The 26,079-nt window shown below is 38.0% G+C and overlaps 2 protein-coding genes across 7 annotated transcripts in view; both read left to right on the top strand.

Moving 5' to 3' along the window:
* Positions 1-111: 111 nt before the first annotated feature.
* On the top strand, positions 112-17,387 carry LOC311304974 (E3 ubiquitin-protein ligase RNF19B). 3 transcript variants are annotated; one of them, XM_084432382.1, is made up of 10 exons: positions 112-427; positions 3,277-3,675; positions 4,249-4,694; positions 6,033-6,235; positions 6,319-6,466; positions 10,436-10,598; positions 11,286-11,400; positions 13,534-13,665; positions 14,756-14,996; positions 16,083-17,387. In XM_084432382.1, exons 2-10 carry the CDS (start codon positions 3,517-3,519, stop codon positions 16,276-16,278), a joined length of 1,803 nt encoding a protein of 600 aa, XP_084288508.1. In that variant the 5' UTR covers positions 112-427; positions 3,277-3,516; the 3' UTR covers positions 16,279-17,387. The 3 variants fall into 3 exon arrangements, with proteins under 3 accessions (XP_084288508.1, XP_084288506.1, XP_084288507.1); XM_084432380.1 differs by having other exon boundaries at positions 14,735-14,996; XM_084432381.1 differs by having other exon boundaries at positions 417-477; positions 14,735-14,996.
* A 143-nt stretch (positions 17,388-17,530) lies between these two features.
* Positions 17,531-26,079, top strand: part of LOC311304978 (low density lipoprotein receptor adapter protein 1) — a 37,127-nt gene continuing 28,578 nt past the window's right edge. For 2 of the 4 annotated variants that reach the window (XM_084432387.1, XM_084432388.1), the window contains exon 1: positions 20,281-20,506. In XM_084432387.1, the coding sequence (XP_084288513.1) occupies positions 20,422-20,506 (85 nt within the window). In that variant the 5' untranslated portion in view covers positions 20,281-20,421. Of the gene's footprint in view, positions 17,793-20,271; positions 20,507-26,079 lie in introns of those variants that run through there. The other 2 variants (XM_084432386.1, XM_084432389.1) reach the window with 2 other exon arrangements.

The following is a 26,079-nucleotide window of genomic DNA, read 5'->3' as shown; positions in this document are numbered from 1 at the left end:
GCCTTTTAGCTTTTTTATAAAAAAAAAAAAAAAAAAAATGTAAGCCATTTGTTGTTTCCAGAGGCAGAGATCGCTGTTGTCAGGTACTGTTTCATTAAAATGTGGTTCGTCATTGAATGAATAAGTGATTATACGTCATCGCACGGATTCCGATCACTGCAGTCGCAGCATCTTTCCCGCAGGCCGTTACAAGCTCTCGAGCAGCAGGCGCCGCCGGTGTGCAGAGAAGAGGGAACCTCGAGGTTTACGGGGATCTCCTCGCCAACGTCATGCGGCGAATCTCGGACCACAGGGTCCAGAAAAACGCTCAAAGACACCAAACAGGCGACGTTTTACAGCAGTGGGAGGAGCCGTCCTCAGCCGCTCAGTGGGAGGAGCCAAGCACCCAGCCGATGGTGCTGCTGAGCTGATAACGCACTGAGCGGAGGTAAGAGGCTGGTTTCATTCAAATATTGTGCGCTATCTTTTGGTCACAAGGTGATTTAGTCTTCTGCTTTACTGTATAATACGCTGCATTTACGCATAAAAGTGTATTATTTGGCAGGGGGTTGGGGGGGTGGGGAGGTGAACAGTCATACGTAATAACCTTGCCACTCCCTGCAGTGCTGTGATGCCCTGGCCAGACCTTCTTATTAATTAATAATACAAATTCTGTTCGTAGACAATGAATTTCAGTGAATGAAATTTAAAGCAACGATAAACAGACCCATTTCTGCACAATCGAGAGGTCTTCTGAAGTGCATGTTATTCTGTACGTAAATTGTAGGCTAATATAAATATTCGTAGGCTACTGTATCATTAAAGTAACAGTTGGTGTAAATGTCGGATCACTGATGCGCTCCTGGCCCTATAATGTGGAGGTGTGTCCTCATATAACGTCCTAAACGGCATTGCCACGATGCTTTCCTGATGGGAGTTATAAGTCAGGGTATTAATGGGATCCCCTCCTTCTTCAAAATATCCTGATATAATTGTAAACAGAGCTATGGTAGCATTTCATCGGCTTTTGGTATTTTAGGTTTGCCAAGTTGTTGCACAACTTTGCTTAATGTGGTTAAACAAGAAAGCAGTTGAGTGCATGTCCAGGAAAAGTCCAGGGAACCGAGAGAAAGAAAACACAACAAAGCCAATCCAAAGATCCCAGCCACAGGATTTTGCTCTATGGCCAGAGAAGCTATAAAACACATTTGAGCTTTGTCTCATCATTGAGGTCCACTGGCACTGCATTATGCATGATAAAAGTATTTCTTTTCCATGCATGCACGAGACGTAATATAGCATTGGTGGGAATTATTTCAGAAATCAATGATATGCAATTAGATCAGCCACGTTGCTTGTCTCTTAGAAGTCAAGCAGAATGTCTAAATGCAACTTTGTAATAATTTAATCTATCATTGTAGGCTAATGTATTCCCTCCATTATAATTGTATAACCCTTTTTATTCACGCTTCAAGCTCGATCCTGTGCATTTTAAAACCCTGCTTGTCAGAGTGTTGAATGACCTTGATATTAGGTCTATTCTCCTTATTGGTTTCTGTTCTGGTGAGTGATGGAGCATGCAGTCAAAGGCAAGACACAGACCCTCACGTTAATTACGTAATGCTGCCAGTGCCAGAGGTGCTGATGTTGCTTATTTCAGATCAAAATATTGATTTTTTTTTTTTTTTTTTTTTTTTTGCCCATGAGATTTCATGTTTTTCTCTATTTAACAAAACCATGATTTACTTGAGATTGTTTTAAAAAGGGTAAGTGAAAGAAATGTAGTTGTTTTTATTAAGACCTGAATAAGACACTCGAATGATCATTTTATTTCTAATGACCATAAAATTATTTTTATTTATTTTTCTAAGTAGCTTTATTGGCCATATCTCTTAATTTTATCTGCTATTTTTATAAGATTTACCACATCAGAATGTTTATCTGCAAAGATCTGAATTAGATTGATCCTCATGAATATATTTTATCTTAGTGTTTTATGTTGAATAATTTAGCAGTTTGTGTTCTGTTATATAGCAAAAGAACTATGAATGATATGTCAAATGGAGTGTTATTTTTGTATTATTTATATTCTATTATAGTATTTATAGTTTTTATTTTCATTTTAGTTCACGTTTTAGTCATTTTGTTAGAGTACGTGCTTTTGTCATTAGTTTCTTCAAAATATTTCTGTTTAGTTTAATTCTTTTTTTAGTAATCTTTAAATTCGACTTATTTTATTTTAGTTAGTTGCCAAGACAACATTTCTAAGTTTTTAAAGCCAGATATGTTGTTCTTAATAATGAGGTTATCTGATGTGGAGTCAGACTCCACATGAGTGTTTCTTTTGGAGGAGAGTAACATTAACAATTGACAGTAAAAAAAGAAAAAAAAAGAAAAAACAAACCCCACATCAGAGCATCTGAATCCTCCAGGGAAAAAAAGTCCGTCTTAACTATTTTTCATCTGTCTGGCATCTCCTTCTCCATTACATGTTGACTGTCTGTTGATATGAATGTAACAGTCTGTGTTTCAGTTGGTAGATTAATTTCACATGATCATGTATCAAGATAAAATACAGCTCAGACTTCTCCATTCCACCAGCTTTGTCACTCCATAGCACAAAATAACTACCTCTCAGTGAAATAATAATAATAATAATAATAATAATAATAATACATTTTATTTATTTGGCGCCTTTCTGGACACTCAAGGTCGAAAGTGTGCACTATGCAGTTGTCTTTGCATTTTTTTTTCAAGGTAAAAATATTTTTACAAAGATGTGTATGTAAGTGTATGTGCAATATATGTGTTTGGGATTAAATTAATACTTTTATTCAGCAAGAAAACATTAAATTGATCAAAAGTGATACTAAAGACACAAACCATTACAGAAGTCAGAAGATATCTATTTCAAGTGCTGTTCTTTTGAACTTTCTATCCATCAAATAATCCTGAAATGTATCAATGTATTTTTGTGGAAATGCAAAACTGTTTTTAACATTGATGATAATAAGAATAAAAATAATAAGAAATGTTTCTTGAGCGGCAATTCAGCATATTAGAATGATTTCTGAAGGATCATGTGACACTGAAGACTGGAGTAATGTCGCTGAAAATTCAGCTTTGCCATCATAGGAGTAAACTGCACTTTAAAATATATTAAAACAGGAAACAGTTAAAAGACAAAAACATTAAAACACCTTACCGACCCCAAACTTTGTAATGGATGTGTGCTGAAAGTTGTTTTCTACAACAATCTTACTTTCACAATCTACTGATACTGTTAATTTTTTTCAGTTATGAAACCACCATTTGTGAACCGTTTGGATAACTAAAGGAACATAAAACATTTCATGTAAGAAGAAAACAAGGATGACCTTGATCAGGAAACGCTGTTGTGGACGATTTTTCTACTTCCTCACAATGGTCTATTTGCCAATGTTCAGTGTCAGACCATAAGCAACAAACAGAGACAGACAAACAAAAGGGGCCTGATCCACTCATGCTGTTTTTGGCTGGACTGTCCAGCTCTGTACAATGAAGAGACCCAAGCAGCAGTCACAGTCCCTTAGTTTTCTCAGCTTCTTCAGCCGAAAGCCCAAATCTGATCCCAGGATTGAGAAGCCCGCCGGGACTTTGAACAAGGAGGAAGTGGCCATCACCCTCACACCCAATGAGCATGAACATGTGGTACAGGTAAGATGATATTTAAACATTTATTCTCTGTACATCTGTAACTATTTAATCTCTGTATTCTGTAAGCAGTTGCTGTGATGGTTCACTTAACCTGGTAGACACTTTAACATCTCAGTTCCTTTCAGAAGCATCATGCCCAATCAAACATGCTCCCTCAGATTGCAGAGCCAAGTGGATTTTGAATGCAACTTCCAAAAAAAAAAAAGTCTAAAATTCGCTAATTCAAAGTCAAACACATGACTCAAAAACGTGAAATACAATAAAATACAATGTTTTTTTTAATCCAATGAAAATAAAACTGTACCCACATTGGACATTTGGGATGCCCTTTGGACCACTTCCAGTAGGACACCAGCACCCACTGAAAAATGTGATGCATGACGTCCCACAAACCTTGTTTTATTAGGAGTGTCTCATTTGTCCTGTTGTCAAGAAACAGAATGGTTAGACCGTGCCATTTTCTGATTTAATATAATAACATTTTCTTTAAGCTAACTCGTCTTCATTAGACTTTCATTAGTCCTAACTTTCATTACTGCCCTCAGTCATTTTGTCTTTCCCGTTTCCTCCCAGGACCGGGCTCACAGTGATGTTGGATTAGAGGGCGGTAGGGATGGAGGAGATCCTGGGAAAGGGGAAGATGACGAGGGAGGTGTGGAGTGTGGGAGCAGTGGCTCAATGGGTGTACTGTCCTTGTCCTCCTCCAGCCAGGATCAGCTGCTCGAGCACCTGGTGGAGTGCCCGCTCTGCCTCCTGAGTCAACCACGCGGCCACTTCCCACGCCTGTCCTCCTGCCAGCACCGTGCCTGCACCGACTGTTTGCGCCAATACCTACGCATCGAGATCTCAGAGAGCCGCGTGGGTATCGCCTGCCCGCAGTGCCCTGAAGTGCTGGCTCTGCCCGACGTCCGTGCCATCTTGGATGACGGTGCTCTGCTGGAGCGCTTCGAAGAGTTTCAGCTGCGCCGCTTTCTGGCTGCTGACCCGGACACGCGCTGGTGCCCAGCACCAGACTGCAGGTTAGCACAAAAATGTGATTGCTGAAGCACAGCCATTGTCCCATCCTCTTCTAGAGTGCCATTATAGAGGGATATTGTTTCATAATTTGATTTAATATTACTTTTTCCTTTTATTGAACTTGTCACAATAATATCTACAAAAGGTTTTAGATGTTATTAAAAGTGGTAAAAAAAAAGGAAAGTGCAATGAATTTATCTTGGCGGTTTTGTATCTTTGATTTGAAATATAAAGCAGAAATTTAACTTAAGATTATAATATTCATATTCTGGCCGATACTGGCAGATTTGGTTTTCACATTATGGCTGATAAACAATAAGTGTACATTTTTTCAATTCTATATTATTTTATACAGTATATTTTTTACATTTGAAAAATAATATTTTAATAAAGACACTAAAAACTAGTGAAGTGAATTTACGCATCACCACATTATAATGTACAGTATGAAAAATGGATATTCATTTTGAGATTCGATGAAGATTACATTTAGCAGTGTTATTAAATCTCATAAAAACCTGATCATCCAATAACTGTTACCGATACTGTATTTTCTGCATCCACTCTTGAATTATTTTACAGTGTGCTGCTATTCACAACAAGTTAGATTGTGTTTCATAAAACAAACTTGCTGACATAAAGGCACCACATAATATTACTCAATGGAATTGCTTGTGAGAAACTTAATTGCTGGTGAGAAGTTTTATATTGAATAAAATTCAATCATTTTAAAATGTGGACAAACTGTTTTTTTGGCTTGTTGCTGGTAGTTAGTTAGACCATGGCTTCTCCACCAGCTTAGCCAAGGTGGTCTATCAATTCTAACCAGCTTGACTGAAATGGTCTCCCAGGTCATCCTCAGTCACACCAGCTTGTAGTCCTGCTGATCACCCGACCTCACCCATGTGAAGTGGGTTTTAACTGGATTTTCAATGAGCAAGTGTATAGTGGCAGATCACTATGTCACGCACGCTGCAGCGTGAAGCACGTTCTCCTCTGTGGTGCATTATGTATAGTTCTGGAGGCTAGCTTTAGGTTTCGTAATGGTAACCGGATCGGGGTAGTGATGGGAATCCATGGCTGTTTGGCATTTCTTGTCAACAAGACAGTATTAGGTATCACCTGCAGTCACTCCACATGGGACCAAGAGCATCCTCTCTCTTTACTACTGTGACTGAAGCATCACCGTCTGCTAGATGGTGGCTTATGTTCACATATCAAATGATGTGTGTTTAAAATATTGATTAACACACGTTAACTATAGCTGCATGTTGTTGTTTTAGTTTGAAATATAATTGACTTAATCCATATGTTTTATGTTGCATTCTGTCATTCATTAGCTATGCAGTGATAGCTTACGGCTGTGCGGAGTGTCCCAAGCTAAGCTGTGGTCGGGAAGGCTGTGAAACCGAGTTTTGCTACCACTGCCGTCAGCTTTGGCACCCAGACCAGACTTGCGACCAAGCCAGACGTCAGCGCGCTCGCCACACGTCAGGAGCCAATGATGTTTCCACACTCTTCGTGTTCAACGAGGAGCCTGGCGGTATGGTGCGAATATTGAGGGACTAACCTAATATCCATTTGGGGTCCCGGCTAAGATGTTTGTTTCTGCCCTCGCTCTTTAAGATGCAGAGGAGATCAAGCCCTGTCCACGTTGTGGGGCCTACATCATGAAGACTAATGATGGCAGCTGCAATAGAATGAACTGTACAGTGTGTGCTTGCCAGTTCTGTTGGCTGTGCATGCAGGAGATCACTGATGTGCACTACCTCAGGTACACACATACAGAACACACGCTCATCAGGTTACTGTAAGAGTTGTCGCACGTAGCCAGATCTTTGACTAATGGCTAACAGCTACGGTCTCGTCCACATTGTAGCTTATTTTGTACAAGAACTGCCCATTTAGATCTGATTGACATGTAAAGCAACCAACCTTTGGTTCCAAATGGCTCCTGCCATTACATGAATGAATTAAGATATATTAAAATAGAAAACAGTTATTTTAAAGGGATAGTTCACCCAAAAAGGAAAATTCTGTCATAATTTACTCACCCTCAAGTTGTTTCAAACCTGTAAGAATTTCTTTTTTCTGCTGAACACAAAAGAAGATATTTTGAAAAATGTCTGTAACCAGACAGTTGATGGACCCCATTGACTTCCATAGTATTTTTTTTTCCTACTATGGAAGTCAATGGGGTCCATCAACTTGAGGGTGAGAAAATGATGACAGAATTTTCATTTTTGGGTGAACTATACCTTTAAGTTGTAATAATATTTCACAATGTCTCTGTATTTGTGGTCAAATAAATGCCTTGGTGAGCAAAAGACACTTCTTTCAAAAACATAAAAAAGTCTTACCTATCCTAAACCTTTGAACTTTAATGTAAATTATACCACAGTAAAATATTTAAATATCTATTTTTAATTTAAATAATAGTTCACTAATCTCTGTGAACAGTCATATATAAAATAATTTGCATAATGGTGCAGAAGACACTGAAACCGTCGACAAAAAATGTACAGAAAAAGGTACAGGTTATTTCATAGACAAAAAAAGGGGGAGAATATACAGTTTTGATCATAAATATCTCATTTACTTGCAGACTCAAACTGTTCTGGAGATTTGATGCTTCTAACACTGAAAGCTCTTCCTCTCAAATGTTCATTGTATCAACCCTGTACATTCTAAATACTTTATTTCCCAGCAGACTGATTTAAAATAAAACGTGCTATCCTTGGAAGTCACATTAACCATAAGCATAGTGTTAGATTTCTCTATATTTGGCCGAGCGATTGTTTGGGTGGCTCGCCAATGTATCCGATTTCTCTAATACATAAAATAAGTAAGTTTGACCAGAGTTCTTGTGGGGAGAATAATTTATTGAAAGTAGTAGTGTAGCACAGTTCTTCAGCAGCGATATTAGCATGTCTGCCTTCAAAGAATCTTAACCCAAAGTTCTGTCTGTGTAACAGACCTTTATACCTGGTAACAAATGTGCCACAAACAATACAATGACACCCCATGGGGAGCCAATGAGACAGTAACCTGATGATGACCTAAGGGGCTTTGGGTCACACTTTAAGAAGAAAAAAAAACAGTTACAAATACATCTGACTAAAGTTAATGAAAAAGAAACAATCCTTCAGTGTGGAATGGGTGATTGTATGAATGTGCCTGCAGTTTTGTATGCAAAATTTGGTCCGTGGTTGTGTGTAAGAGAAACTCGTACAGTTTTTAAATCTACCTGTGTTTATTAATTGATTAAGTTCCTGTTGGCTACTGTACACTTTGTAATTAACATTTACAGAATATTAATCCACTGTGCAGAGCTTTCACAACCAAATATAGGACATTTGCCTGCAAGCACATAGCCCACATTCATCACAAGCAGTCACCAGAGTTTGTGATCTGTTATTAAGCTAGTCTCTGACACATTCGGTCCAAGCTAAACAGGGGTAATTCTGCTGCACAAGAATGTCAAATATGTTTTTCTGGCCCTGCAATACTGAGTTTGTGCCGAGTTGCTTTTGTAGCCGACTTCATGAATGTTGCAGATTATCAGATTTGCTTAATTACTCTTAATCAAAAAGTCTCACAGAAGCTGAGGCATTTTAGAGGTCTGATCTTTCAGATAGAGGCTTTGCTTCCAGTTTCAGTAAGCTATCGCTGCACCAAAGCTGATTTCGAATAGATTTTTCCGTTCTTGGATGTTGGCCAGCACCAACGTTTGTCAATTAATCAGTACAAATCTTGGTTCATATTTCCCTGTCCATGCAACCCAACCCCCATGATTTGCCAGAAGCAGGTTTCTTAATTTAATGAACACCCCATTCTGCTGGGCTCCAGCTGGCCGGAGAAAGATTTTTATTAAATGACAGAATGCATACATAATTCTCATCATAATTCTAAACTATCCATTTAAGACAAGACAGGTAGAGTGAAAAATGTGTAGAATTTACATTTCGTTATTGTGGATTTAGATTTAACACACCCTTGAACATCACCGAGATTTAGCGGTTTAAAGGGATAGTTCACCAATTATTATTTAATTTTTTTACTCATTTCTTTACTTACCCTCAAGTTTTCCCAAACCTTTATAAGTTTTTTTATTCTGCTGAACACAAAAGAAGATATTTTAAAGAATGTAACTTTAAAAGTAACCAAACAGACCCAGGGCCCCATAGACCTCCATAGTATGGAGAGAAAAAAAATACTATGGAAGTCAATGACCCATCGACTGTTTGGTTACCGAAAATCTTTCAAATATCTTCTTTTGTGTTCAACAGAAGAAAGAAACTTGATGACATCATTTTCAGTTTTGGGTGAACTATCCTTTTAATGGGAGCAACATACAGATGCATGTTTAATTCTGTCATGTGACACCACATTTATTTGTGTTAATTTTTGAAAAAGGTAGAAAACCGTTTTGTAGACATAAATATGGCCCTATCATACACCCGGCGGAATGCGGCGCTGGGCGCGAGTCGCGACATAAGTGTTTATTGCTAGTTTCAGCCTGACGCAGTTATCATTTTTACGTCCTGCGCCACGTTGTTTAAATAGCAAATGCATTTGCGGATTGCCCATTTGTGCGCCCATGGGCGTGCTGGTCTGAAAACGAGGTGTGTTCAGGCACATTGTTCGCGCGTTGATATTTTGAGGCAACTGAAATAGACTGCGCAGTCAATGACGCAGTATTTTTTTTGTTATTTAAAGGGTGCATTTGTAACATGAGCCTATAGGCGGGTGCACAACGCGTGTACACTCTGCTTATTAAACACACAGGGATGCGCAACAGCACACAAACATGCCAAATATTCAAAATAAAAGGATTACAATGTAAAAGATTATTATTATGTACATAAAGATATGGTGGAATCCGTCTTGTCCCGTAGATGGTGCACTTTAACCTAGCGCACGAGCAGATCTGTTTCCTCTCTGGAGAAGCGTTCAGTTTTTCCGCTTGCAAATTCCGCCATGTAAATAGAGAATCCGCCATGGCACGAGCGCAACTGGCTTTTAAAGGGAATGGGAGATGAGACTCTGATTGGTTTATTGCACGTTAAGCCCAAAACACACCCATTAGTCATTAAGAGAATAGGGACAACCCCTTAAGACCATGTGCCGACCATTTTTCCCATCGTTAAACTTGCAAAAGTGGATTCGGACACGCCCTAAGTGCACTTGAACCTTGCGCTTTAGACCATGAGCTTAGATCGTTAAAATAGGCCCCAAAGTGCTTTTGCGATATTTGAAATATTGACAGAAGTTACGAAAACCGATAGTATGGAAATTTAATTAATAATTCACATTTCTTTTAGCTAAATCGGTAAACATTTTGATGTGCTTACCCGTTTTCTGCAACAGCAACAAAAAAATCCTTGGATGAAAACTTGCCTGTTGGGTGGTTGATCATCATGCATCTATAATAAAGTGTTGTCTTCAAATATTTACTTTAAATTCACTTTTAAGCTAGAACCTTGTAACACTTAGCCACAGTACAAAACAGGAAGTGACACTGACCATAGAGGATTGTAATTCACCCAGGCAGTGCATGAGGCTAATCGAGGATGAGATCATAAAATATTGATTCAATGAGACTGTGTGTGTGTGTGTGTGTGTGTGCGGCTTTTATTGGCTAATATTCCTTGTCTTATATTTAACCCCATGTCATGTATATGCCACAGTGTGTGAGAGTATGAAACAGTAAAAAAAAAAAAAAAAATTATTTTCCTTACAGTCCCTCAGGCTGCACTTTCTGGGGAAAGAAGCCGTGGTCACAGACCCGAAAGGTTTTGTGGCAGGTCGGCATGCTGCTCGGGGCTCCGGTGGTGATCTCACTCATAGCAGGCATTGCGATACCGGTCATCATTGTGGGCATCCCGATTTATATGGGCCGCAAGGTAAAGACTGAAAAATGTGCTGCATTATTTAACTCCAAGTGAGCTGCTACTGTATCTGTCCTCTCTGTTGAGAAATGCATCCAGTGACCGTTTAATAGCTCTAGGATGATAAAAAGACAAGGTCATGCCCCTGGCTGTATGCTCATCATGAAAAAAGTGCTGCTGAATGCATATATGTAAATGTATGTAAATCCACCAGACCCCTTCACAAAGCAGGTGAATGTGATATAGAAAATGCTTGCAAAGAAAGTAGAGAGTGCTTCACTGCGCCATTCATTTATGGAGTCAATTTTGCTCTTTGGGACCCCATGAAAAAAAACCAGCAGGATATTTTTAGAGTAATCAGATTAATCAGAAAACACTCAATTGATTACTTCCTTTGTATGTGATGATTAATTTTAAGTCTCTTAAAAACCTTGCAGTGTATATTATAAACGATTTATCCGTGCACCTCATTGTTATTTTTTTTTTGTTAAAGTCCATGTGCCCTTGTAATCTTTAATCAAAAACATTAATTAGCAAACCACAACATCAATACACAAAATCAAGCCCTGCACTACTTTTTTTTTTTTTTTTTCTTGTTTGAGAAGCCGTTTCACTTGGATATACAGTCACAAAAAAGAAAGGATGATCACGATTTCCGTTTCATGCCGACTTTAAATCTGTATCTGTTTGCTTGCCTTTCAGGTCCATGGTCGCTGTAAGAAAAACAGTATCTCAGGAAGTAAGCATTATCTGACAGTGGCCAGTGGGGTCATGATGTCTGTTTTTGTGTCTCCAGTCATAGCGGCCATTACTGTCGGTAAGAAACTCATCCATCCAATTTGGCTACTAATATATTCGAGAGGTCATTTTATCTTACATGTTGTGTTTTATATTATATACATTACTGTTCTAAAGTGTGGGGCCAGTACTTTTTTATTTTTTATGAAAATAATACTTTTATTCATTAAGGATGCATTAAACTGATCAAAAGTGACAGAACAGCATTTTTTTGAAATATAAATTTGACATTATAAATGTCTTAACTGTTGAACTTTCTATTCATCAAAGAATCCTGAATAAATCATAGTTTCCACAGCAATGTTAAGCAGCACAACTGTTTTCAACATTGATAATAATAAAGAATAAAGAAATGTTTCTTGAGCACCAAATAAGCATATTAGAATGATTTCTGAAGGATCATGTGACACTGAGGACTGGGTAATGATGCTGAAAATTCAGCTTTGATCACAGGAATAAATTACATTTTAAATTGTAATGATGTTTCACAATATTACTGTTTTTACTGTATTCGTGATCAAATAAATGCAGCCTTGGTGAGCATAATTGACTTTCAAAAACATTTAAAAAATCGTACTGACCCCAAACCCTTAAACAGTAGTGTTTGTCTTTTTTATGTTTTTGAATGTAAATATAAGAAATGGGTGTATTAAGAAGTCAAGGAGCACTTTAGTGGTCGTATTGTTGGGTTACGGCAATGTAAAGGTGCTGACTTGAGTGTTATTTCTTTGTAATGATTATTCTGGCGTCCAGACAAATGAAGCTATTTAAGACACAAGTCTGCCTCTCTGCTGAGACCTTGAATGAAAAAGGTAGAAATGAAAACAAACACGCTTAAAGGAATAGTTCAACTAAAAATAATTAACTCACCTTAATGTCATTCCAAACCTGTACAACTTTCTTCTGTGGAGCCCAAAAGGGGGTTTGAGGAATATTCTGGCCACTCTTTGAAATGCAAAAGCCATCTGAAACCAAAAACAGACGTGAAAAGTTCTTTTGAACCAGATATTTTCAGTAAGTTAGTTGATTTAGGTGAATAACAACTTGTGCATAAATCTGTTCACCTCTTTTATGATGATTTATTGATATTTTTATGGTGCTTTTGCATCTGTGATGAAGCTTAAATGCTCCGGTCTCAATCATAATTGTATGGAAAAGAGCAGCTGGCACATTAATAAAGATTTCTCATTTCGTGTTATACAAAAGCAAGAATATCAAATGGCTTTGGAATGACTTCAGAGTAATTGGGGTTGGGTGAACTATTCCTTAAACATCCATATTGCACACATTTTAGCCTACATATGTGCATGCAGCTGTTTCATTCACACACACACACACTGCCCGGTCGTCTCTGATGACTCATCTATCTTCTGCTTTGGCACTCCTGTGAGAGTTGGAGCGGGGAGGGGAAGATTACAGCAGCCGGCCGCGACTAAAATGTCAGAGCGATCTCCATGGCATAGCGTGAAGACCTGAGCGCAGCACATTCACTACTCGGTGCTCTCCTCGCAAACCCAAAGCTCTGTGTTCCCTCTCATTCTCCCCTGTGAATAGCCCTGTCTGTTCTGTAGCTTTGACCTCTCCTCAGGAGAGCCACAGAGGGGCCTTGTCCCCTACAATGTCCTCATCAACAATGCCACACTGTTCTCATCCAGAACCAGGAGGATCATGGCCTTTTGTCTTCTTTATTGCGTGTTGTCCTTGTCTTTGCTGCTAGCATTATGCCTCTGTGTATTTACGCTGCCATGTGAATTACTGCCCTTTTCCTTCAGATTCATCTGAAAATAAGTTCACTTTTGAGGTAAATATGTCTGTGATGTATTCGTTTGCATAATATACAGTAGGGACTTGTACACTTATACAACTTTTTTCTGTAATTAATAATACACTGTAAGAAAAAGTTGCTGCCTTAAGTTAAGTACAATCAACTTGAATGTTTAAGTCAATTCAACTTAAATTACTTAGATTTTTAAAAAATGAGTTTAATCAACAAAAAAAAAGTTGAAAATTGCTTAATTTATTTTGATGAGTTAAAGCAATGTAAAAACATATGTTGTCATAACTTATTGATCATATATTTTTTTACAATGTAATACTCTTTTGGAACAACTTCCTAATTATTTCTAATGTAGTAAATCTTCTGTGTTTCAAGGTGTAGGGGTGCCTCTTATGTTGACGTATGTCTACGGGGTCGTGCCCATGTCGTTGTGCCGTAACGGCTGGTGCAGGCCACAAACTGAACCTCCTGAAGTACGGAACATACAGCTGGAAGATCTGGCCAATTGTAAGTTCAGATAACAAATTAAAAGTTGAGCTGCTTTCTAAATTAATATAATTGCTCTTGAAATTGATGTAAATTTAGCTGTTCAATTTAGTACAGAGATTCTTGTTTTTTTTTTTGTGCCAGATAATGGCTATATGGCTGATACAATAATGGGGATAATATAATACAGATAGTAGATAATATAGCAAGATAAATCTGCTTCTACATAGCTTCAGTGAAGTTAGCTATTTTGTTGCTAATACTGTAGCTTGTAGTGTAGCTAACAGGTTTTTTTAAAGAGCATTTTTGCTGTAGTTTAACTACTATTTTCGGAATGTTTTCTGAACGTTCAACAGGTCCAGTTTTTTAAATGTTTTAAAAACTTTTCCATTTTATAATTCTGCAAACATTATGGGAACGTTACTTTTGAATGTTCTCTAAACATTTAGTAGTAACATTTAGAAAATGTTAGACAAACTAAATTGTTCCACGAACAATGTTTTTGTGCTAACGTTTTGAGGACATGTTATGACCAGATAACTTTGAGCGAACATTCCATTAACGTAAATTGAAAACTTTTGTTTATGTTGAGAAAACCTTACCAGAACGTTAGCAAAAACGTTCCCTGTTAGATGGGTTCAATGTAGTTAGATACTTTTTACTAGTGAAGATACTTTTGACTACTTTTAAGAGTATTTTTGCTGTAGTTTAACCACCTTGAGATTCAGACTGTAGTTAGATACTTTTTGTTAGGAACTTTTGATGTGGCTAACTAAAGTATCTATTAATTGTAATTAGCTACTTGTAAATTTCTATAGCTAACTACTATTTTGAAAGAGCTTTAGCTTCTTGGAAAGATTTTTAGCTTGGAAAGCTACTGTTAAAAAATTGCTTACCCAGCACTATACTGTACATTACCCATGACACTGTTTGCTTGAACATGATCCTGCTTTATTATAAATTGCTTATCTTTCTACATGAGTTTGTATTTGATTATGCAAACATTGTAACTGTAGTGCAGAAAGATTAGTATTGCAATATTAAGCTCTCAGTTTGGCCTGATCTGATGACATTTAAACTTCTCTTGAAGATCTTCTATTTTCTCATGTAGTCAGTGATCATTGGACTGGCCAGCCTAAACCAGCTCTAACTGACGGAAGCGTACAGGAAGTGAGTGTGAATGTGGAGGAAGTGATGCCGCTTCCCAGCACCAGTGTGGTCCAGTCTGGAGCAAAGGAGGATGAACTCCCTAATGATGGACATAATGACAGCACTGAGCAGGTTGTTCAGTCAGACGATGTGGATGTAGCTGAGGAGTGTGCCTTCACCAGCACACAAACATTTGCTCTGAGGTCAGCAAATGTCATGAAATTGCTTGATTTTGCAGGCAATCATTTTTCAAATATTAATCAAGTAAGCAAGATTGTTAAAACATATACACCTGTTTAAAAGTTAAAGATTTTGAAATAACTCTCTTATGCTCAACAAGACAGCATTTATTTTGATTAAAAATACAATATAAACAGTAATATTATTACAATTTAAATGGTTAGTTCACCCAAAAACGGAATTAATTACTAACCGCCATGTCGTTCCAAACCCGTGAGACTTTCGTTCATCTCCGGAACACAAATGAAGATCTTTTTAATGTAATATATTTTAAAATGTAATTTAGTCCTCTGATGGCAAAGCTGAATTTTCAGCATTATTACTCCAGTCTTCAGTGTCACATGATCCTTCATAAATCAGAAATTTTTTTTTTTGAAAATGCTGCTTAATATTTATGCGGAGGCCTTGATCGTTTTTTTTTTTTTTTTTTTTTTTTTTTAGGATTCTTTGATGAACAGAAGGTTTTGTAACATGAATAGAAATCTTTTGTAACATTATAAAGGTCTTTACATCAGTTTAATGTAATCATCATAGAAGTATTCATTTCTTTCAAAAAAATCTTACTGACTCCAAACTTTTGTCTATTTTTCCTAAGAAATAATTGTACACTGTAAAAAATTTGTAACACTCCCCAATCAAAAATTTCAATTGACCGATAACATCTAAATTTTTCAATTGGCCCAAGTGAAAATCTGTACATTTAATTTTAGAATTTACAGAATTTCACTTGGGCCAATTGAAAAATTTAGATGTTATCGGTCAATTGAAATTTTTGATTGGGCAGTGTTACAAATTTTTTACAGTGTACATATTATTTGTATCTTCATTATGATATCAGGACAGTTGTATTACATTTTGACATTATACCCCCTCAAAAATATATCAAAATTATTTTTAATTTACTCATAGAAGAGGTGTATTTAAACCATTTTATGCAAGATATTAAAAGTAATATATTTTTGTATAAATTATTAGATAGAATAAAAAAAAAATAAGCATCACATCATTGACTCCTGTTTCCTAAAACAGTTTTTTGTTGTTTACCGCAGGGAAGGGACCAATATTGAGGTCCGTGTGGAGATTGAGGCCCAGCCACGGGGCGGCCGGAAGCCGAGTCTCAGCAGTATTCTGTCTAGCAGGAGCCTGTCGGCAGAATCTCTCAGCCAGCCCTGTGAACCTCTGTGTGCCTCTCAACAGCCTGGGAGCACCGACCCCATGCCAGTTCCTGAGATAGACAGCGTCTGAGCGACTCCTGGAAAACCACGGCTTCCACGGCTCACCTACACTCCCACCAGGAGCTTCCAGCCTCTGCCTGCAAATGCAGAGAGTCAGCGAGCGTGAAAGAAAAGAGAGAGAGATGGAGAAAAGCATCCAGGGCAGCTGCTAAAATCCCACGGAGGGGATTAAAGATGATCATATAATACACTCAAATGACCAAGCGCATGTTTGTCAACAAGTATGAGGAGTGCAAACCAATTTTATACTGTGTTCTATAGAAAACATTGCCGATTTGGATGCTGGTCTGTTTAATTTATTCAATCAGCTTTCCTTTTAGCTATACCCTTTTATCTAATGACCATATGGTTCATGTCCCCTGACTCATCCGTGGAGAAAAAAGAAACGGTAATAAGCTACGGATTAATAGCATGGTTATTTCTGCCACAGTTGCTAGCCTGACATGCCCTGTGAGTGACTTGCAAGATGGTGAAATGCGTGCTGCGGGCTAATGCTAAGGGCTTTTCCCTCATGGTATTCATTCATTTAAAATAATTGCATTTTCACGAAGGAGCAGTAAAATCTGTGGGATTTAGGTCTAGAATTAGCCCTCAGCGTCATGCTGTTTCCATTATGAAAATCTTGGGTCAAAACTGGTGATCTTATGGAACGTAAACATCATGGACACATCATGAGTGCTGCTATGAAAACTGATGACCATGTTTTTCTCTCTTCACTTTTCACCTTTATTTCTGCAGTAAAGGCATTTGTTTTGTTTTTTTCCCCCTGCTGTTATTGAGTACTTAATGAATCAAGTTTTAATAGCCCATTTACTAAAGAGAGCATCTTATCTCAATCATCTGCATTGACCGTTTCAGCTTGCTAAGTAATACATTGTACTGGTACCACAGAGCCAACAGTTGCATAATGTCTAGACTTTCTTTACTGCTATTTTTGACACTTTGCATTAATGAAGCAACTGCTAGATCAGGCCTCTAACTCAAACTGTTACCCTCTGTCCAATTCAAAAATGAACAGCAGATAGCCCTGCCTCCAGGAGTTTCCTAAACCTTTATAGCTGCACTGCAGATTGGGAACAGTGAATGGAACAGTATGTCAGTAAAAAGATTTGTATTGAATGGTGTCGTGTTTTTATTCTTGGTTTTCTATTTTTTTTTTCATTAATTGGATGTTAATTTATGTTGTTGGTGGAGATTTTATTTAAACTGTTTGTGTCGGTATTTTATTAGGCACAGACAGAGGGCGCTAGAGCTCTAAAAACAGACTAGATCGATGATACCTGCTGGATCCAAGCTGTACGACTACAGACAGGCATGTCAGTCTTTGTTTAACTCTAAAAAAGGCGGTTATCTTTCTAACGAACTAAACCTAACCCTCATTTTGGTCCAATGACATACTATGAAGATGCTCTATATGTGTTTAGTAACTTCTTAATATTTCTATTGTCTATGAATTGAACGGCTGCGTTTCCCAAAAGCATCGTAAGCCTAAGAAGTTAGTAAAGTCGCTCGTAGAAAATGCTGGTAAGTGCTAAGAGATACATTGTTATCTGGAAGTTATTTAACGAAAAATGTAGTACGCTGTTGTTAACCCATTGTAAATTCGGGTTATTTTCAATTATATGACCAAGTTTGTACACTTAAAGAAGGCTAAACTAGGTGAATGGCTATTGTCAAAGCTACCTGGGCTTATGTTCCTTGCTCAACACTCTTGTTGTTCTAGTGGTTCCATGAAGAGCCTTTAACATGCATGGAACCTTTCCATTGCACAAAATGTTCTTTAGTATATTATTAAATTGGACATCATGTTAATTAGTGAATTTTGAAGGTTAATTACAGGGTTGATGGGGAAAAAAACTTTTAAGTAGCCTATAAATATTTTATTGAAATATATTTATTGAAATAAAATATTTGCTACTATGGGGGAGTATATATAGGATCTATTTACAAATATCCAGTTTCTAATAGTGAAAGGTTCATGTAAAAAATCATGGTAACAGGGTTGACTATTTAACTCTTTCCCCACCATTGGGTTAGGGTTAGGAAATTTACGGTTTTCCATGTTTTCACTATTATATGGTAGGGGGCGCTATTAGGCATGTCGGGGCATCTACCCCATCTATAGGCCCTGCACCAAATGGCACACCTCATATGCACTTTCGGTCTTGTGGACTTACAATGGCTGCTGCGTGCGCATGTCCGTGAGACCGTGGGGTGTCCCATTTGTCATTTTAGTTTTCAGAAGGGTGCTCGCCTTTTCAGTCGATGGCTGGATCCCAAATGACACACTCCGGCCTTGTGAACCTCCTTCGAGTTCACACTTGGTGACGTCAGGAAGTGCAGACCAAAGGGGCGCTGGCCTCGAGTCCAAGAGGGCACGCAAGAGTGTATTTTGGGACAGGCTTGATGACATCATGCCACCGAAACTCCTCCCCTCATTTATCTGATTGGGCGTTCACAATGATTCCTGGGTAGGTAACTCGTGTGGAGGGTGCGAAAGTGAGGGCTTCGCCAAAGTCCGCATCAAGGGCACAAAGGCAGCGCTCGCGAGTGCTGAAAGCACTTCTGAGCGCTGAAATGCCGAATGGGACACCCTACGTAATCGTACGCTTGGCGAGCACACGCAATTTAAGGCCACGAGACTGCGAGTCCACATGAAGTGTGCCATTTGCGATCCAGCTGATATACGCCCTAGATGCACACTTTTTCCAAGCCCGCACTTTGGCCCTGTACTAAATGGCACCCTAAACACTTGCGGTCTTCCTACGAGTCTACACTTTCATGACGTAATGTTGCTTTGACCGGGAAGAAGTCTGCTGCGGAGCTCGCATCAGTGTCGGCTCAGCAAAAGTGCGCATAGAGGGCGCATATCGACCGCAAAGGGGGTTCTCGAGAGCACCCTTCTGAAACCTAAAATGACAAACGGGACACTCTACGGTCTCATGGACTTAACGGGCACGTGCACACAGCAGCCATTGTAAGTCCACAAGACCGAAAGTGCATATGAAGTGTGCCATTTGGGACAGGGCCTGAAGTTCCGCAGCAGACTTCTTCCCGACACTCAAAGCGGCATTACGTCACAAAAGTGCGGATTCATAGAAAGGCCGCGAGTGTTTAGGGTGCCATTTGGGACAGGGCCTATGTTTTATCATTATTGTGAATCCCATCCAGATGAGATTTTCTCTGTTTTTTTATGAAACTTACCCACATTCAAGTGTTGATAAAAAAAAGAAGAATGCATTAAGCTAGAATAATATATATATATATATATATATATATATATATATATATATATATATATATATATATATATTTTCTTAAAGCAGGGGGTCCGTACTGTTCTTTCTTTTGATATATTGCATATTCAGATATTCATACAACAAAATATTCTGGGGGCCATGAAACTTTTGTGAAAATGATTTAAAAAAAAATGGCGGTGGCTGACAACTTTTTTCAAAAACGCTGGTGGGGAAAGAGTTAAGATCGCTCCCTACTGACAAACAACCAAACATACGATAAAGTAATAAAAAATATAAAACATTTACTACCTGAAAGAGTTAACATTCTGAAAAAAATTATTATAATGTTTTTTTTTTTATTGTTTATGGAATTACGCTAGGCTATTTTAATGATGATGGTAACAGGGTTGACACATAAAATAGGGGACATTTCAAGTTCAAATATTATATATTATATATTTTAAATAAAATTGTAGCTATTATGTAACATTATAGCCTAGGAAGAATGAATAAAACATTCCAGACTTGAAATAACCTATACGGAATGCATATAGCCTAATGCAATAATGACACTTGATAAAAGTTGAATTAGCTTTTTCGTTTTAAATTGGTCACAGCCGAACTTCATGGAATAAACCAGATGAATAATTATTTGGTTCGCCAAGATTTGCAGGGTTGTTCTCATTTTATAGTGAAACGTCAGCGGGTGCGTAGGGAACAGCTCGTGGGTCTCTGTCAGACGGGCAGTGAAGGGTTAATGTTACTGTACAGATACAGGACTGTGTGAGGTGTCTATAGGCTGCCCGTGTCCACTCGCTGCATTACTCGCTGCATGTTACTCTACTTTCCCCATTCCCACAGTAGTAGGCACCAAAGAAGAGCTCTGCACCTGCTCTGCAGACACCTCCTCCAGCATGGATGCGTTAAAATCCGCCGGGAGAGCAATAATCAAAAGTCCTGGAGTTCCGCGGCACACATGGGGAGCGTCCAAGCACGAAAGTGAGTAGCATGCGTGCGTTTATCTCTGTTTACATTGACTGAATACAACTGCATCCGTGCTGCTGTTAACGCGATACTACGATAGCACTGCCTCTGTTACATATGAAACTACCTGAACATCTTTTAATTTGTCCTTTTACTGGTTTTGTTTTGTTGTTTTTTTTGCAGTGCGATTTGCTTAACTGTCCATATTGCTTTTATTTGTCTCTGCATAGTGAAAGATATTCACCTGTGTATTTATCTACAGGTTATTACAACAATTGTAAATTTTAGGCTACTATTGTTTTATTAGCCTACAATATTCCTTAATTGCATATTATCGGATCATTGACCCTATCACAGTCTGGTTATTGCAAAATATCTGTTTCTCACTTTTTCCCATGTGTAGACTATAAGAAAAACCTATTCGATCGACTAACCACTGAACTGTTCAAGGTTGACTGGTTTATGAAATGTGTTAAAACTTGGTCAGGCTCAGAGAGACATCTGGCCAAAAAAAAAAAAAAAGTCACAGTTCTAACTTTAACACTTTCACTGACTCCAAATCACACTTCATCCATTTATGTTTTAATGATTGAATCAGCTGGCCGGTCCTGTCAGGGTTTGTTCTGTCAGTAGGAAGAATCGAGTGTGGAAAAGAGGGCATTGGTTTTATGAGACAGCCCGTGTCACATCGGCGGTGACAGACAGGAGCCTGAGGCTCAACGCTCTGTCATTCTGACGTGTGAGATGTGAAGTTCATGAGGCACTCTGGGGAGAAAACATCTCCATTCCCACTTGAACTGTGTGCCAAGCATACAGCTGGAGAAAATCCGCCTGTCTCTTGTTGCTGAGAGAATGTATATTTGCTAAAAACCAAGAAAATTAGCATAATGAATTATTAAAGTCAACAACTAGGCTATGTCTTGGGAATTTACATGTGCCCTCCCCGGATTAAATTTTAATGATTTGATCTGTAATGGCTGTCTGTCTCTTTAGAAATGCATTGTGTTTCAGAGACAGAGTGACTAGGATCAAGTAGACAAGGTTTAATTTCTGTTTGAGGACTAAAACTGCTTGTTGGTCTACTGGCATTATTTCTCACAAAGGACTAGAGAAACATTTTCAGTGTTCGAAGATGATTCAAAATGCCAGTTAGATTTTTACAGGAATAGTAAAAAGGAAAAGAAAAAAATTCTGTCCTCATTTACTGATTCTCATGTCATTGTTTTCCCATCTGTTGAACATAAAGGATGATAGAATGTCTCACTTGTTTTTGTACATTCAGTGAAAGTCATCGGGGTTCAGAACAAAATAAATGAATGCTTATATTCAGCTACAGTAGGATGCATTAAAGGGATAGTTCACCCAAAAATGAAAATTCTGTCAGTAATTACTCACCCTCATGTTGTTCCAACCCCGTAAGACTTTTGTTCATCTTCTGGACACAAATTAAGATATTTTTGATGAAATCTGAGAGCTGTCTCACTCCTTCATAGGCTGCAAGGTAATTGCATCTGCCAGCCCAGAAAAGTTAGTAAAGACATTGTTAAAATAGTCCAAGTGACTACAGTGGCTCAACCTTAAGTTTATCAAGCGACGAGAATATTTTTTGTGCGCAAAAACCAACAAAAATAACCACTTTATTAAACTATTCATTTTCTTCTGTGTGGGCCTCTGACGTGAGAATGCGTGAGAACTGAGAAAATGACGCTCACGATCATTTGATGGGAAAGTGTGAAAGGTAAGCCATTCATTTTGCGGCATTGGTAGGCACTTTTACGTTTTCTCGTTGGTTTCTCACGATTCGAACATCCAGGAAACACACACTTTAGAACCATTTTAAACACTACATCGAGACCAATCTGCGTCATCTTCTCAGTTCTTGTCTATGTGTCGCGACGCTCTCGTGAACTCACGTCAGAGGCCCACACGGAAGAAAATGAATAGTTGAATAAAGTTGTTATTTTTGTTCACTATTTTTGTATTCTCGTCACTTGATAAACTTAAGGTATATTAAACATTGCCTTTACTAACTTTTCTGGGATGGCAGATATCTATTACCTTGCAGTCTTTGAAGGAGTGAGCCACCTCTCAGATTTCATATATTTTTGGGTGAACTAACCCTTTAAATTGATCAAAAGTGACTGTAAACACATGCTGTTCATTAGAAATTGAATCAAAGAATCCTGGAAAAAATGTATCATGGTTTCCAAAAAACTGTTTGAACACTAATAATCAATGTTTCTTAGGCAGTAAATCAGCATATTAGAATGATTTCTGAAGGATCATGTGACACAGACGACTGGAGTAATGATGCTGAAAATTCAGCTTTTTGTGCTTCTATACAAAACAACAGTGAAATTAATGAAATATTTCTAACTCAAAGGGGAGCGGATTCTGGTACAGCACACAAACAAGTGAATAATGAACTGTTTTTGTGCTGATATGATGAATATTCATGGGATGTCTCTCAAGTGTGCATTTGACTTGAAGGTCAAAGTTTTCTCTGGCGCTCATTAAAAGTGAAATTTCATGTTTTATGTTGCCAAAAGAGAAAGTTCAAGGCAAGCTAAAATATCATGATTGGGATCCTGTAGATCCTGTACTTTTTTTCCCCACAGAGAGCTGATGTATTTAAAGTCAGGACATGCACACAGAGAAGTCACTATCAGTTCTCATTGTGTCATTAAATAGCATTGACAGCTCCAAGTATCAGACGCCCACCCCGGTTTTTACACTGCAAGTTTGTGCAATTTTCATCGTAATAACCCCTGGTTAGGAAATAACAGGTTTGATGATAAGCAGCTTCCCTGTCGAGCTCATGTAGACATTAAGAAAATGATTTATTGAAAAAAAAAAAAAAAAAGCATTGGCAGTTAATCATAAATCAATGTGTCAGACCCTCTGAGCTGAAAGGTACAGTTGTCTCAATCCATACTGTACATTTCTAATTTAATGTATAATGTATCATGCTGAATAAAAGTATTTATTTCTTAAAAAAAAAAAAAAATCGTACTGACCCCAAACTTTTGAACGGTGATGTACGCATATGGAAAAATATAAATCAAATAGTGTGAGGAAACACTGAATCAATAAACGAAATGTGCATGTGAGTTCATTTTAAGGATGTTTCCTGTGAAAAAGTAGAATTTGTATTCTTTATCGTATACTCCTCTCTTTTTTTTCTTTTTTCTTGTATTAAGTTCTGTTGCTAGAAAGTTAAGGATTCTTGGTATGTTGTTTCTTTAACATTCTTTACATTTTATTATTCATTTAGGATTTATCATAAAGCTAGTATCATATAGCATATTTTTTATATTCATTTTTAGATGACATTTATATTGATGTTTCACACATATATTGATTTTGTCTTGCTAAATGTTTGATTGTTGTTGAAAGAACTATGAAATACGTATGTGCAAAGTCCAAGTTTCATTCATTTCTGCTGATAGCAGGGGAGTTTGAAGAGTATATATGTTATGTTCAAGGTTGGCTGATAAGCAGTTGTTTCCTCTGTGAATTCTTTGTTTCATATGCTATAAAGAGTGTGCTTTTTTTCAGATGGGAGCTCTGGTAATAAAGAAAGCTTTGTAGCCTTCTTTCACAGCAGTCACCGATGTTCATACCAACAGGGTGAAAAATACACACACAACCATTTTTCTAATTCAAGAGTGTGCAGTGCTGTGTAAAAAGACCCCATTAGATTTTATAAGGGTGTCACTGCTGCTCATTTCAGTGATGTGTCCACCAATGGACAAGACTGAAACTATCCTTCCTCTCCCTTAAAAAGAAATCAGTACTGACCTGGAAGGCAAACAGGGAAAGAGAGAGAAATAGGCACGCTCCTTTATTACTTCTGGCCTCAGTGACTCCCAGACATTGTTATTGTGATCACCCTCAGACACTGTGACAGCCGTGTGCAACAGCCTGTCTGCTTTTAGCTGTTTCTCAGCACTGGCTGCTCAGGTCCAACAATAAGGTTTGAATTTCTTAAAAATGACACTAGACCTAATGCCCTGGGTGACAAAATCAACCTAGCCTGTGAATCGGGACCTGAATAAAGAAACAGATGTTCATACTGCAAACAAATAAATAACTCAACACATTCTTGAATCTAATGTGCAATCGACTTAAAGGGATAGTTCACTTTGAAATTATTTTTTGATATGTTTTAGCTTACCTCAAGGGCATCCAAGATGTAGGTGTCTTTGTTTCCGCAGTAGTTTCAATTTTGATATTTTTAGGTCAAACCGTTCTTGTCTGTCAGTCATATAATGCAGGTCTATGGTCACTGTCTCAAAACACAAGCACAGAGTCCAAATTAAAACAATTCCCCATCGTCCAAATGAAACAATTCCCCATCATAAGTACACATTGATGGCCTAAGACACGAAACGAGCGGCTTGTGTGAGAAAACGAACAGTATTTATATCGTTTTTACCTCTTATACACAGCCACGTCCAAGTGATCTGATCTGACGTGTACGCAGACTGGTGCATAGATATATACACTAGATGTCGCCTTAAAGACATTCGTTCCAATGAACTGCTGTAGACAAGGCGACATCTAGTGTATATATCTATGCACCAGTCTGCGTACACGTCAGATCAGATCACATGGACGTGGCTGTGTATAAGAGGTAAAAACGATATAAATACTGTTCGTTTTCTCACACAAGCCGCTCGTTTCGTGTCTTAGGCCGTCAATGTGTACTTATGATGGGGAATTGTTTCATTTGGACGATGGGGAATTGTTTTAATTTGGACTCTGTGCTTGTGTTTTGAGACAGTGACCATAGACCTGCATTATATGACTGACAGACAAGAACGGTTTGACCTAAAAATATCAAAATTGAAACTACTGCGGAAACAAAGACACCTACATCTTGGATGCCCTTGAGGTAAGCTAAAACATATCAAAAATTAATTTCAAAGTGAACTATCCCTTTAAATTTGTATAACAGAAGTTGCTTTTCCATTTGCATTGGTATATGTGAATACTTTTTTGTGCTGTTGATGTAGCATCGCACATAGCTATTAGCAGGGTATTTTTGTTCCCAGCATGCTTTGCATAAGGCACTAAGTAAAATTAAGTAGCATTTACGTGTTTTTGAGCAAGATGAGAAAATCGGGAACTTGTTAGTGTTTAATATTTCAGTTATTATGTTAAAGTCACCGCAAAACTAAAGTACTGACAGAAAACGAGTCGACACTGGGCTCGTCTGAGTTCATTATGAAATGTAAGACAAAAATAATGTTTTCAGAGATGAAGGTATACATGTTATCTTTTGTTTTGGTGTCAATTAATCACTTAACACTAAACTAATGTAAGCCACAGGGAGACCACAGACTGTTGTCAATCACTGCATTGCATTAATACAAAGCCAGTTAATATAAAGATTTGTTGTACAAAGTATTTTTCTTATAGTTCTAATAGTATTTTCATGCTGCGACCTTGGGTGCGGGAACATGTGTGACATAGCCATGCGCACTAGGAAGGACACAGCCCCTCTAGGATGCAGCCTTCCGTTTGACAAACACCCGTAGACTGATCCATGGGCTCAATGACATCGCCTCCTATTGGCAAACCAA

Source organism: Rutilus rutilus (assembly GCF_951802725.1).
Source record: "Rutilus rutilus genome assembly, chromosome: 15".
Classification (NCBI taxonomy): Eukaryota; Metazoa; Chordata; class Actinopteri; order Cypriniformes; family Leuciscidae; genus Rutilus; species Rutilus rutilus.
Note: the sequence above shows the minus strand (reverse complement) of the source record. Positions and strands in the feature narration are given on the sequence as shown.

Excerpts from the sequence above, each read along its gene's own strand:
- LOC311304974 (XM_084432380.1), top strand. The coding sequence starts at position 3,517 with ATGAAGAGACCCAAGCAGCAGTCACAGTCCCTTAGTTTTCTCAGCTTC. Across the intron at positions 4,695-6,032 it reads TGCCCAGCACCAGACTGCAG|CTATGCAGTGATAGCTTACG; the intron begins GTTAGCACAAAA and ends GTCATTCATTAG. Across the intron at positions 13,666-14,734 it reads GCTGGAAGATCTGGCCAATT|ATCTTCTATTTTCTCATGTA; the intron begins GTAAGTTCAGAT and ends CTTCTCTTGAAG.